Source organism: Penicillium oxalicum, chromosome III (genome assembly GCF_001723175.1).
Source record: "Penicillium oxalicum strain HP7-1 chromosome III, whole genome shotgun sequence".
NCBI lineage: Eukaryota > Fungi > Ascomycota > Eurotiomycetes > Eurotiales > Aspergillaceae > Penicillium > Penicillium oxalicum.
Window position 1 is genome coordinate 1,962,336 of NC_064652.1, and position 14,273 is coordinate 1,976,608.

At 51.7% G+C, this 14,273-nt stretch overlaps 4 protein-coding genes across 4 annotated transcripts; all 4 read left to right on the forward strand.

The window, feature by feature from the left end:
• Positions 1 to 894: 894 nt before the first annotated feature.
• On the forward strand, positions 895 to 3,260 carry POX_c04135 (Chitin synthase D; the record flags this gene model as incomplete). The annotated part of the gene is made up of 4 exons (XM_050113019.1): positions 895 to 945; positions 999 to 1,165; positions 1,254 to 2,646; positions 2,706 to 3,260. The coding sequence occupies 4 exons, from the start codon at positions 895 to 897 to the stop codon at positions 3,258 to 3,260; spliced, it is 2,166 nt and encodes a 721-aa protein (XP_049970575.1).
• A 1,567-nt stretch (positions 3,261 to 4,827) lies between these two features.
• Positions 4,828 to 7,420, forward strand: POX_c04136 (Heat shock protein hsp88; the record flags this gene model as incomplete). Its single annotated transcript, XM_050113020.1, has 4 exons — positions 4,828 to 4,902; positions 5,181 to 6,647; positions 6,718 to 7,020; positions 7,100 to 7,420. The coding sequence occupies 4 exons, from the start codon at positions 4,828 to 4,830 to the stop codon at positions 7,418 to 7,420; spliced, it is 2,166 nt and encodes a 721-aa protein (XP_049970576.1).
• A 3,432-nt stretch (positions 7,421 to 10,852) lies between these two features.
• POX_c04137 (uncharacterized protein) lies at positions 10,853 to 11,982 on the forward strand (the record flags this gene model as incomplete). Its single annotated transcript, XM_050113021.1, has 3 exons — positions 10,853 to 11,236; positions 11,340 to 11,767; positions 11,886 to 11,982. 3 exons carry the CDS (start codon positions 10,853 to 10,855, stop codon positions 11,980 to 11,982), a joined length of 909 nt encoding a protein of 302 aa, XP_049970577.1.
• A 900-nt stretch (positions 11,983 to 12,882) lies between these two features.
• On the forward strand, positions 12,883 to 13,920 carry POX_c04138 (Ubiquitin and WLM domain-containing metalloprotease; the record flags this gene model as incomplete). The annotated part of the gene is made up of 1 exon (XM_050113022.1): positions 12,883 to 13,920. One exon carries the CDS (start codon positions 12,883 to 12,885, stop codon positions 13,918 to 13,920), a length of 1,038 nt encoding a protein of 345 aa, XP_049970578.1.
• Positions 13,921 to 14,273: the final 353 nt, after the last annotated feature.

The following is a 14,273-nucleotide window of genomic DNA, read 5'->3' on the forward strand; positions in this document are numbered from 1 at the left end:
ATGAGTGAGACGTGAGACGGAAAGGTGTATTCAGATGAGGAATCGGGAGAGCGGGTGAGAAAAGAGGCGCAATGTCGTTGCGCAACACAAAAATCACCGGGATGAGCAAATTCACCTAAGACCAATTCAACGTGAGACAATGAAGAACGGGTGAAGAGGAATGGCAAAAAAAAAATTAATTCAGCGAGGGCGCGGCGTGGGTCGTCACCGTTAATGAGCTCGGCGGGGATGGGATTTTTTTTCGGGACGCGGAAGCTGCGTTGTTGCCTGAGGCTTAGAGGCTAGACTGGAGGCAGCCTAGCACAGGCTCCACTAGACAGAACGAGCATAGCATCCACTTGCGGTGCATAGTGACACTGGCTCATGGGGGTAACCAAAAGATGTAGAGATGAAATGATGGGGAAGCCAGGGTCATGACAGAGCGCTGTCGAATGAGGTGAAGTGAGAAATTTCAAGAGGAATGATCTGGGTGCGACACGGTGAAATTTGATCTTAAGTTTCCCTTAGGAACTTAGTTCTTCGGCGTTAAAAAGAACTGAACACAGTACCAGGTCAGGCAGTAGGCAGTCGACGAGGTCGTGCTTTCCTTTTTCAGACAAACGGCCCAACACATCCTGTCAGACACGGCTCGAATCATGAGAGACTTTCAAATGACTCACTTGCGGGATGCTTTTGTCTGTCTAGACTTTTTCACAGGCCTCTGAGTTTGCTACGAATCGCATACCGTCACTTGGATTGAAACCAAATTTACATTTCAAAGTCTTGTGTACTGGCCTGAATGACCCTCGGACTCGAGAAGCGTGACCAATCTTTGACTTTCAACACTCGGTGATGGTGTCGGCTCATTCGTGACGCATTCCGTGGCAATCTCGAACTGGCTGTTGACCGGGCAAGATGGCAGATGGCGAGCAGAAAAGTCTGCAAGGCTACCTGCAAATCCAAGATGTAAGATTCGAGAGCTGCATACCACAAAATCAATTGCTAACGGGATTGAACAGGTCATCTATCTGGCTGTAGTTGGCCCTTTGATGCTCGCCGCTGTCTTTGAATGGGTTCTTTGGCTAGCTGCCTTTCTTTACTGTTTGGTCAAAGTCTATGTCAAAGCGGACCATTGGAGTATCAAAGTGCTTGCTGCTCTGATGATTGTGCTTTTCACATTGTTTCGGTACGTCAATTTCAGTTTGAAGGAGTCGGATGTGCCGAATGGGATAAATTTAGGTATTGTGTGGCTGACAATTTTAAAAATTCGACAGATTGGCATTTCTCCCCGTGATGGCTGTGACGCTGCCTCTTCCCTCTTCCATCTCTCGACACATCCCGAGCCACATGGCAACAATCTTTCAATGGTTTGCGTTTTGGACATTCTCTATCCTGCTCACCGGGCCTTGGCTCTTCTGTGTGTATGGCCTGGTTACGAATCACATGGGAAGAAAGAAACGAATCAAACAGGTCTTGGACGATCAAACTGCCCCCAAGACGGTCGTTGTCATGCCAGTCTACAAGGAAGATCCCGAGACACTTATCAAGGCCGTCAATTCTGTAGTGGAGAGTGACTATCCCGCGTCGTGTATTCATGTCTTTCTCTCCTGGGATGGTGATGCAATCGATGAATCGTACCTTCGCGTGATACACCACCTCGGAATTCCAGTCTCACTCAAGTGCTACCCTCAGAGCATTGATGTCGTGTACAAGGCCGTACGCATCACTGTGTCACGCTTCAAACATGGAGGAAAGCGACATTGTCAAAAGCAGACCTTCAGACTAATCGACAGAGTCTATGTGGAGTATCTGAAATTGCACGATGACCTTTTTGTCCTGTTCATCGATTCGGATTGCATTCTCGACCAATACTGCCTGCAGAACTTTATGTACGACATGGAACTCAAACCGGGCAGCCCTCGCAACATGCTGGCAATGACGGGCATCATCACCTCCACCACAACCAAAAACTCTCTCATCACGGTGCTCCAAGATATGGAGTATATACATGGGCAACTGTTCGAACGATCAGTCGAGTCCGGATGCGGTGCGGTGACCTGCCTGCCGGGTGCCCTCACCATTCTTCGCTTTTCGGCCTTCCGGAAGATGGCCAAATATTACTTTGCAGACAAGGCCGAACAGTGTGATGATCTTTTCGACTACGGCAAATGCCACCTCGGTGAGGATCGCTGGCTCACCCATCTGTTCATGATTGGTGCCAAGAAACCCTATCAGATACAGATGTGCACCGGGGCCTTTTGCAAGACTGAGGCGGTCCAGACTTTCAAGAGCCTGTTGAAACAACGCCGCCGATGGTTTCTGGGATTCATCACGAATGAAGCGTGCATGCTTACCGATATTCGACTCTGGGTACGATATCCCTTGCTGTGTATAGTGCGATTCATGCAAAATACGATTCGTACTACTGCCCTCTTATTCTTTATCATTGCCATCGCTCTCATCACAACATCCAAGAAAGTGGATGATCTCCCTGTTGGATTCATCGGGGTCTCGGTGGGACTGAATTACCTGCTCATGTTCTACTTTGGTCTTCAGCTCAAACGCTTCAAGACCTGGTTGTATCCAATCATGTTTGTCATTAATCCGTTCTTCAACTGGTTGTATATGGTGTATGGCATCTTCACGGCCGGGCAGCGGACCTGGGTGGTCCGCGAGCGGATGCAGCCGCCGCAGACACCCATACTACACCAGCTGAGGCGGTAGAGAAGGCTCGAGCCCAAGGTGACGAGCTGAATGTGGACGTCGATACTTTCCGGGCAGGACTCGTGCGCCAGCGACCAGTTCCAGTGCGACCATCAGTGAAGGTGGAGGGACGTTTTGCCCCTGCCGAGCAGATACATGATGGCTCGTATCTGCATCCTCGAGACCACATTCCCGCTATAGTTCAGATGGATGGTTCTCTACCTCAGATTCCTCGAATTCATCCCCCGGGTCACTTCCATTACTCATCAGAGTCTCTGGTCAGTGGGTCCTCTGACTATGGCTCCCATACCGTCTCTCTCCCCCAGCATGTCGATAGTCTGATGAGCGAAGAGGATCGGCGAAAGTGGTACTACGCTCACCAGGCTACAGGGTCACTGGGCTTGTCGATCCTAGAAGACCGATCTGACAGTTGTCTCGTAGACCTGGCTGCACAGCGGCCGGTCCGAATTGTGAGAGCAGCCACGGAGGCTAGGCCAGGCTTGGTCCAATTGGGCTCGTCTGAGCCTGCTACTGTCAGTCGGGTCGTCAAGAAGGGCGTAGCGCGTGTTCCTGCATGAGATAGGAATGCGGACTCAAAGGTCCTCCTGTGGGATGCAAGTCAGTCTTGTGAGAGAAGACCCTCGCAGCGCTCTCGCTGTGCCTCGACGGCTTGTACACCTGCATGCAGCCTTGCAACCTGGTGTGATGACTCTCCTCTCGGCCCACCCCAATTATTATTAGAGCCAGAGATTGTTTCCTGTAGGGGAACTACCGAAAAGGCTTCGCTCGTATACTTAGTTTTGGCCATTATGCAACTTTAAAGCGATTGCTCCTTACCTCGCATCGCCGTTATGATCGTGAGCCTAACAGGATTCCTTGTTGTAAATTGTCCAGGCATGATCGTGGATTTACCATTCATTGGAACTCCCACGGAGACTGCTCACGGCGCTCAGTGTCCATGAGAAGTGACAATCCCTCTGCCCCGTGTGGCCCTTGGACGATTCCTTCCGGAGCCACCCGAGTGGTGAAAGCTGAAGCCGTAGATATCATTGACCATGATATTCTCCCATTGCCTAGTATCTTGGCATGGAGATGTCATCATTTTTGTTACGTGATTGTTGTTGGAGTACAGGACGGGCTCCCAGTCTCCGTAGTCTCGTGCCTAATTGCAGGTAGCTCAACTTGGACACTGGATTGAGTGATTTACATGTTATTACATCCATCGAGTAAGCCAACGGTCCAGGAAGACGGCTGTCTGCCTCTAACTTTGTAGCCTGTAGGGAACGGTTAGAGGGTCGGATGTACTGAATCTGGGACAACAATTGCGCCCCAATTGGGCTCTGGTACGGGCCAGTCCCGACTCACACGCATCAAGCGGGTGCCAAATTCCCAGACCGCTTTTTGTGCCTTACCCAACTCCTCAAAGGCAAATCCGCGCTGTCCAGTGGCGGATTCTGGGCGTCGTGCCGCTTTCGAGTTTTCTGCCCGTGCAAATCCTCCTTATTGCATCACTCGGCCCCGCTGTCGGACCCTTGGTCTCAGCCCTACTTTGATATGGCGCTGTGCTGTATGTGATTGTGGCGACAATATGATTACTGGCAGAAATTTCTTGAGTTGAGTGAAATCATCTCTCATTTCGAGAAGAATTGAGAGACACACGAGTCCACGAGAATTGCTGCGATGGTTGTTTAGATTTTTGACCAACTGAGGCGGGCCATTCTGTAGGCGGTCAGGGCTGCGAAACAATCCAGTAGCCGCCAGAACATTCGATCGTGCACAGTGCAGCTTGAAATTAGTACGGTATTTAGGCTCCGTTGGCGTTGGAGGGCACCGTTTGAATGATTTTTTTTTGCGGAGTAGAATAACTAGACAGCCTCGGCCAAGTATTTAAACACTGGTTTCTAAACCTTGCTCAATTCTTTGGCGGCTCCAATCTGATTTGAAAAGTCTATCAGACCGCTGAGGAAAAAAAACCCATTACTGAGGTGGTTATCAGTCCCCCAATCATAAAAGTGGAGTGGCGTGCAAATTATTCTCCCCTCCAAACTTCTCCCCGTCTCTAGTTTCTCATTCTCCCCCTCTTCATCCTTCCACGTTTTCCATTCATTTTTTTCGAAATCCCCCAACGTCTTCTTCCCGCCTAAGATGTCTGTTGTCGGTATTGATTTTGGTGCGCAGAGCACCAAGATTGGTGTTGCCCGGAACAAGGGCATTGACATCGTATGTGTTTGCCCCGCGTATTTCAGCCTCGCTCACAAGATTGCCTTTCCCCCTCCCCCTCCTCCTCCTCCTCCAGTTTGTTGCGCATACCTTGCTTCATCTCGCGCCATGGACGATTTCTGCGCAGGAAATTCTTACTGACCACCTTCTCTTTTTGAACTCTACAGATCACCAATGAAGTTTCCAACCGTCAGACTCCGTAAGTGGTCTTCCTCCAATCACCCTTTTCTGATGCCCAATCTTGATGCCGCTTGTGATACCCACTTCATGATCACCAGCTTACCTCCATCGTTCTTTACAGTTCCCTGGTCGGATTCAACTCCCGCAGCAGAGCTATCGGTGAAGCTGCCAAGACACAAGAGACCTCCAACTTGAAGAACACCATCGGCTCCCTGAAGCGCCTGATCGGCCGATCTTACGATGACCCCGATGTTGAGGTTGAGAAGCAGTTCAACTCATCAAACATTTGTGAAGTCAATGGGTTGGCCGGTGTTGAGGTCAATTACCTTGGCAAGAAGGAGAAGTTCACTGCGACACAGCTGGTTGCCATGTACTTGACGAAGATCAAGGACATCGCCTCCAAGGAGCTCAAGCTTCCCGTCTCGGATGTGACCGTCAGTGTTCCCGCCTGGTTCAGCGACGTCCAGCGCCGTGCCATGATCGACGCCGGTGAGATTGCCGGTCTGAACGTGCTCCGCCTGGTCAACGACACCACCGCCACCGCTCTCGGGTACGGTATCACCAAGTTGGACCTGCCCGGCCCCGAGGAGAAGCCCCGTCGGGTGGTCTTCGTCGACATTGGTTACAGTGACTACACTGCCTCCGTCGTCGAGTTCCGCAAGGGCGAGCTGAACGTCAAGTCCACTGCCTGCGACCGTCACTTCGGTGGTCGTAACTTCGATCAGGCCCTGACCGAGCGCTTCGCCGACGAGTTCAAGGAGAAGTTCAAGATCGACATCCGCACCAACCCCAAGGCCTGGTCCCGTACGCTGGCTGCCGCTGAGAAGCTCAAGAAGGTCCTCTCGGCTAACCCTCAGGCTCCTATGAGCATCGAGTCTCTTATGGAGGACACCGATGTTCGCGCCATGGTCAAGCGTGAGGAGCTCGAGGAGATGGTCAGCCCCCTTCTGAACCGTCTCACCGTGCCTCTGGAGCAGGCTCTCGCCGAGGCCAAGCTTACTGTCGATGACATCGACAGCATTGAGATGGTCGGTGGATGCACCCGTGTCCCCGCCATCAAGGAGACCATCAGCAAGTTCTTCGGCAAGACTCTGTCCTTCACTCTGAACCAGGATGAGGCTATCGCTCGTGGCGCCGCTTTCTGCTGCGCCATCCTCTCCCCCGTCTTCCGCGTTCGCGACTTTGCCGTTCACGACATTGTCAACTACCCCATCGAATTCACCTGGGAGCAGTCCCCCGAAATTCCCGACGAGGACACCAGCCTGACTGTCTTCAGCCGTGGCAATGTCATGCCCTCTACCAAGATTCTCACCTTCTACCGCAAGCAGCCCTTCGACCTGGAGGCTCGCTACGCCCAGCCCGAGGCTCTGCCTGGCAAGGTCAACCCCTGGATTGGCCGCTTCTCCGTCAAGGGTGTCCAGGCCGATGCCAACGATGATTTCATGATCTGCAAGCTCAAGGCCCGCCTGAACCTGCACGGTGTTCTGAACGTCGAGTCTGGCTACTACGTCGAGGACATGGAGGTCGAGGAGCCCGTCCCCGAAGAGGGTGACAAGAACGGCGATGTAAGTCTCGGACCACCCCCCGTCATTCTCATTTGAAGTTGATACTGACATTTTTTTGCTTCTTTCCAAGGCCATGGATACCAACGGCGAGGAACAGCCGAAGAAGACCCGCAAGGTCAAGAAGCAGGTTCGCAAGGGTGACCTGCCCATCGTCTCCGGCACCGGCGGTGTGGACCAGGCCACCAAGGAGGCCTGGACCGAGCGTGAGAACTCCATGTATATGGAGGACAAGCTTGTTGCCGAGACCGACGAGAAGAAGAACGAGCTGGAGGCTTCCATCTACGAGCTCCGCGACAAGATTGAGGGCGTCTACTCCGAGTTCGCCAGTGACGAGGAGAAGGAGAAGCTCCGCTCCAAGCTGATGGACGTTGAGGTAAGTTGCTGACCACTTTTCAATTGCCAGCGGTCTCCGCGCCCTCACCAGAAATTGCGACTGACTTTGATTGCTTTAGGACTGGTTGTACGAGGAGGGTGACGACACCACCAAGTCCGTCTACGTCTCCAAGATGGAGGAGATCAACTTCATCGCTGGTCCCATCATCCAGCGCTACAAGGAGAAGGTCGAGGAGGAGCGCAATGCTGCCCTCAAGGCCGAGGAGGAGGCTGCTGCCAAGAAGCGTGCCGAACTCGAGGCCATGAAGAAGGCCGCCGAGGATCTCCGCAAGGCTGAGGAGGAGCACAAGAAGAAGCTCGCCGCCGAGGCTGGCGACGCCGAGATGCAAGATGCTCCCGCCGAGGGCGAGGCCACTCCTGCCAGCGAGGAGAAGCAGTAAATTCCGAGTCAGGTCTGACGAGATGAGACTCTTTTGCTCGCTTCTTCTACCGTCTCGTTTGACGCGTTGAGTGTTCAGGGAGGGATGTCAGCTCTATCTTACAGATGCTCCCCTTTTTTTATTTGTTCCCCCCCCCTCATCTCACTTTCTCCTCCCCCTCATTTTCTTTCTTTGAGCGCACTCCCTCCCATGATGACGAAAAGATTTCAAGAGATGTTTATTTTTTTAACGGATCCCCCTAGACCTAACTAGTGATGTCGCTGGTTGGACCATGCACGTGATTTGGTTGCCTGTTCTTTTGGTCTTTTTCCACGGCAGCATCATTATGAATTGTAGATCGTTTCTTTCATGATGAAATAGATGAATTCAATCATGTCCAAAAGAATGCTCCTTCAAAATGCAGAATGAAATGAATAGTGGCCCTCGTAATCTTGGTCTTTCATTCTGTCTATCTGCAATGATAGTCGAGATGGATGACAATCCGCGGAGTGGAATGTCTTTACAGACAAACCGGGCATCCCAGTTTGTAGAGTTTCAAGGTCTGCGATAACTTAGAACATGATGGCCATCCATTGTCTACCTACTCGGCAATTATTGATATGAACCAGGACATGATACACTAGGTAGATCTGTATACAGTAGGATATAGAACCATGGAGTAGACTAGATGGGTGTTGAGAGACGGGTATCGGCTGGAGTACGGTTGGATTTCAGCCAAGCGTAATACCCAGCACGTCTCTGTTGTAATGGAAACTGGATTTTATGAGGCGGTTGCCCAGTGAAGAGATTCACATGTTAGCCCCCGCGAATGCTCAGGTAAGCACGGGAGAGAATCCCGACTTCTACTAGTCATGGTCGTGGTCGCTCGAGCGCATGAGCTAGATGCTGCAGTGTATCCATTCGGAGAGTTGCCTAGTCAGCGGGACAACCCGTAGACTATCCATTTTAATGCCGAACTACCGAGTTATTTGTTTCTTGATTTGTGTCGCCTTTGTTTCACATTCTCGCTCTCTCTCTCTTTCATTCTCTTGTCTTTCGACATATCATTCAGGTTCAAACCACAATGCATGAAGCCTCGATCTTTCTTATTCTGTAAGAAGATAAATGTTCGAACCTGCAGTGGTGAGAAGGTCCGGTTTAGCACCATTGCCGGATTTGTCCGCCGGAGTCTTGGCAGGATGGATGCCAAGAAACTGAAGTCCCTTCTTATCCCCGGCCTGAAATGACGAAACGGGCATCCGCCTCTGCATTTGAGACCACGAGGCGAAGGGGGAACAGCCGCCATTACTGTAGGTATAGAAGATAACATACAAGAGGACGGTCGAGAAACTTTCTTCTGGATCAATAGAAGTGCCAGGTTTGAGTTTACATGTTCTAGGTTTTCACTAGTACCTGTTGGCCTGTTCACGACGATAGTCTGGAGTCTCGAGTTTGTACTCTATACTCTGAAGAGATTCGGAATGCGATGCCTACTACACAACAATCAGATTCTCGAGGATCAGCTTGGTCTTCCCGGATCATATTCGAGGAATCAATATATCTGAGGGCTCCAGGATAGTAGGTACTTTGGCAGTATGGTCTACAACCGGGTAGGTACTACTACATAGGTAAGAGTACTGTTTCCAAGGTATGTGCCCGTGCAGTCACTACTACTCTCATTCGGTGCTTTGGAAGATTTTGTGGTTGATGGGATGTCCAGTTCTAAACAAAGCGCTTGTTCAAGTGCGCTTTGGGCTCCCACTGCATCTGCAAAGTCCAGTCCACATTAGCGTGGTGGTGTAAGCGTAGCAGCTGAGTTCAATTAGCGGCTCAACTGGCCAGCAAGTCACGCGGTCCGGCGTGACTTGCGAGTCATGACCGACTCGACGCCCGAATGTCCGACCGCCAGTCCTGCCACGCCGTTGGGCGGCCCCATCAGCAACATGGAGCCCGCCTAAAACCGTTTGAGCAGGTCAGCACGCGACCGACCCCGGTTGAACATGATCGCGATTCCGGATGTTGGATTACGGCAGTCATGCTAGTGCCTTGCGCCTTGAAGCCTTGAAGCCTTGCATCCTTCAAGTCTCTGTAAACTCTGGCGCAATGACACCGTCTGAGAGCGGGGCACCAGTCCGGATGATACCTCGCAAAATCCGGATCTCAGAAGATCGAAAGGGGGAATGGAATCATCACCGATCGTGTGTCGGGGAGCCAGAGTTTCTGTTCAGAGCCTTGGTTTTCTGGGCGCATGTGGGTGAATCAGGGACCTGACGCGCTAAAGCTTCCAACTCACCAGGATCTATCACAGTCTCCCTCACTGGCCGTATTCGCGTTCCCCCTTTTGCCCCCCCTCATTCTGCAAGAGATCTTGTGGTCGTGACATTGAGGGGGGGAGGGTCGCATAGCGGACACCACGCAGTCGTGAACCACCATTGACAGAGTGATTGACATGCCCGGTTCCACTCGTTACTCACCACGATGACACCCCTTGGTTCCCGGCACTGCTCTACCAGTCACTGTAGTATCGCCCAGGGAGAAAAAAGGGAGCCCAGAAATTGACTTTACGCCTGTAGCTCCTTGTCGCGTCCCAGCATGAAGCAAAGCGAATACACCGTTTTGATCAACCAGAGGGTATCCCCTTAGCAAGGAAGGCTTCGCCCCTGATGCATGTTGCCTGATGCCTGATTGCCGATACAAGGCTCCCTTCGTTCGGTCTGGAGTGGGACTGTATCCGGCTCAATCCGCCCCGCTCGCTCGTACGCGGCTCCTCTCTGGTCCGACTCGGCTGGAGACTTGCGGATGGCTTGCAGCTTGAAGGAGGCCCGAGGATCATGTATATCCGGATTGGTCGGGGATCCAAATCAAAGCAGCTTCCGGATCGAATCCTCGTTGCCGTGGGACGTGGGATACCAGACGTTTTGATCATGGAGCCCTCCCATTCTTAACCGTCCATGCCTCTGGCTGCCATTCATCATCTCCCTCTTCCTCTCTCGAGGGCTCCTGAATTGTCTTCTGTCAAAAGAAAAAAAAAAGAATCCCTCCCCATCGTCGGAGAAGTGTATCCACTTTCCTGGTTTTCTCACCATTCTTTCGATCGTTGGCCGTCATTTCTTCTCGCCTTGGCGCCAGGATTTCTCTTCGCTTCGACCGGTCACGCTCAATCTCGTGAAGATTGATTACTAGGCTTTCTTTTCTGAACAGATCCCCGACCGAAGATCGTGGTCGACTGATATCTTCCCTTTGAGAAAGATCAAACCCTCCGCCCAAATCCCCAATCCACCTCATCATCGACCTCTCCATTCCAGACCAGCCCTGAAAAGAGAATATGACTATTCCATCATGAGCGCTTATTCGTGCTGGTGAACTATTTTCCTCCACAAAGCGGTAGTCTCGGCGCATGCATATCCTTCAAAACATTCAGCACTACTCGCTCCCCCCGCCCTCCAAAAGACAATGCAGTGGCGGGCTTGGGCAACGCTGGGCCCAGCACTCTGGTGCGCCGCAGTGACGGCACTGCCAAAATCTACAGCACCCATTGCGGACGACAATAATCGCGGCGTATCAAACGTGCCCTGGACTGATCCGACGCTCAAGGACCCGTTGTGGCTTAAGTATGGGCTCAACGCTTCCGCCGAATATAAGTATTTCCACGAACCAGGTCGCGACGACATCCTCGGCCACTACGACAGTCGGTACTTTACCGCGCCCGTGAGCGATTCCGAGCGCGCAGATACATTGACACACATGGTTCGAGCTTATTTGAACTTCTTCGATGAGAATGATTTGGAAACATGGATAGCACACGGGACCTTGTTAGGATGGTGGTGGAACGGGAAGGTGAGCACGCGCCTGCGGTTGTCGTCGTGGGGGGGAGTCGACCGAGGAAAGAAACAGGGTTCTTTGGTCTTGCGTGCAGCTAACCACGACTGCCCCGTTACAGATTCTTCCATGGGATTGGGATATGGACACCCAAGTCCCCGATACTACCCTCGCCTATCTGGCCGACCATTACAATCAAACCGTCGTTGGATATGTAGCGCCTGGAACGCTGGACAGGCGAGACTATTTACTGGATATCAACCCGTGGTCGCGACAACGCGAGCGCGGCCAAGGATTGAATATTATAGATGCGCGATTCATCGACACCAAGACGGGTCTCTACATCGACATCACGGGAATCAGTCGTCTTGAGGCAGATCATCCAGACATCTGGCAATGCAAGAATTTCCACAAGTACCGTCTTCAGGATATTTATCCCTTGCGCCGGACGACGTTCGAGGGCACTCCGGCTCGAGTTCCCTTCGCCTACGATGCGCTATTGATCGAAGAATACAAAGAAGCGGCGCTGATCTCGACGAGTTACCATAAGTGAGTACAACGGCCCAGATCTCATCATCAAGACCGGAGTGAATTTTGGTTCATCGCGAGCAGGGTCTCGTGTGCGTGGGAGAAAGGGGAACACCGAGCTGACCTTTGCCTTCGATAGTCACACATGGATCCCTGCTATGGCCGAGTGGGTACCAGATAATGCAGTCTCGAGCATACACGTGAACGATTCGTACGAAGACGAGCAATACGAATAATTGCTAGAAGGGTAATCTTAGCCGCGCCTTCGCTGCGGAATTGCAAAAGCATTTCACCGAGCTCTTCCGGGCCATTCGGGCCTACTTTCGCTCATCTTTGTGGTATTTGATGCAGACGAATCAAGCATCGGTGGTGCTGTTTTCGTTCATCACCTGGGGCGCATCTCGCACTTGGACATTTAGTTTTCAGCATTTTGGCGCATTACTGTACTCGGTCCTGGTCGATCGATTTATCTCGTCTTCTCATCCTTTTTTTTCATGCTTTTGACCTTGCAGCATATTTCCTAACTTTCACGGGGATATGACTGGAAATGAGTCATTCTCTGAAGATTGTCTCACTTTTGAAATATAGTCTGCGTCTCACGTAGCGCTATGATGCAACTACATTCCGCTCAATACTCAAGTCGTTCATTGAACATAGAAACGGTTATGTCGGGTTTAGAATGACGAATATTCAGGTACCTCGATGTTTCGAAGTATTGAGTCGCCGAAATAGGACCGAAAGGCCGAAAGGCCGAAAGTAATTCCATCAATCACGTCATCGGGTTGAGCCGAGGTCAATTGCCACTCTGCGGTTCCTACCACGGAACATGTTTACTGCCCGAGAATTCAGGCATGACAAGCTCTTATCTCCGGGCTGACAAAGCTATCGCCGTAGAACCCTATCGAATCTTATCTCAGCGCATGTCATTAAAGGCTCGCATGGATGAGATGATCAAGAAGGAACTCACAGTGTCTCTTATGCATCACCACACATCCCTCAGTCTCTCCCCGTGAGAAGAACAAGCTCCGTAATTTATAAGCCTCCCTCATACTATCGGAGCAGATAACACGTTTTTCCAGCGACTTCCCAAAGTCACCGTCTATATAATCCAAAACCTACCATCCAACCTCTTCGTCATGGACATCACGGTGCACCATCAGGGTACACCCCATCAGCTCCAGCTTTCCGACTCGGCAACATTGCAAGATCTCTCCACCGAGATAGAACAAATCTTCGATATCCCCACGGACAATCAAAAGCTCTTGATATCCCCCAAACCTGGCATGCAAAAGGCGCCTTTCCCTCCCACTCCGCTCTCTTCTCTCCTGGCACTCGACTCTCCCAAATTCAAAATCACCCTCCTCGGCACACCAGCCAAAGCCATCGCCGATCTACATCAACAATCCGAATCCACTCGCAAACGGCTCGAGGCGCGCGCGTCCGCGCTAGCCGCTGCCCGTCGCGCAAAGCACAAGTCCTCCTCATCATCCACATCCACTCGCACCAGCGGCATCCACACCCTATCATCCTCATCATCCAACTATACCTTCCACCGCCTCCTCCCACTATCCTACCTCCCTCGCCCCGAACGATCCCTCGAGTTCCTCCAACGACTCCGCGACGACCCAGGCATCCGCGCCGCCATGGCCAAGCACAAATTCTCCGTCCCGCTCCTTACAGAAATGAACCCAGCCGAACACACGACCAGCGAATCCCGCACGTTGGGCCTCAATCGCAACAAAGGCGAAGTCATTGAGCTGCGGCTCCGCACAGATGCCTACGACGGATATCGCGATTACCGCACGATTCGCAAAACGCTCTGCCATGAACTGGCGCACTGTGTGTTTGGACCTCATGATCGGGACTTTTGGGACTTGACGGCGCAGATTGAGCGCGAGGTGGAGCGGGCGGATTGGAAAATGGGGGGTCAGCGGTTGACGGAGCAGGACTTTTATGATCCGGGGGATTGGGAGAGGGTGCAGAGTGGGGAGGAAGTGATTGATGAGCAGGGTTGGACGGGGGGCGAGTTTGTGTTGGGGGGATTGGGGGTGGATGAGGCTGGAGATGATGCGGGACGAGGAGGAGGATCGTTGACGAGGAGAGAGGTTCTTGCGCGGGCGGCGGAGGAGAGAATGCGAAAGGAGAATTCGAAGAAGACGACGGAGGATGCTTAGCGAGTTGTTTTTTCGGGATTGGGAGAAAGGGAGAATAGTGGTGTTTTCTTCTTTGGGGTTGCAGGATTATGTTTGTATTCAAGTTTTAGGTTTTTGTTTCTTTTTTACCCCGTTGATACCCTAATGTTAAAGACTGCATGATACTTTTCACCTGTCGGGTTGGTGCATTGGAAATGACTATTCTTATCTATTTGTATTGGCATGCACGGTAGGCTTCCATTAGGTAGAATTGAACTTGGTCTTTACAAGTCTAGATTACCAGCAGACACTCTTGACAGCTTTGATAAGATTATGAATGAGAAACCCTCCATGGCCCGGGTCTCAGCAACCCGAGTCTTCAAAAAGCGACCAGT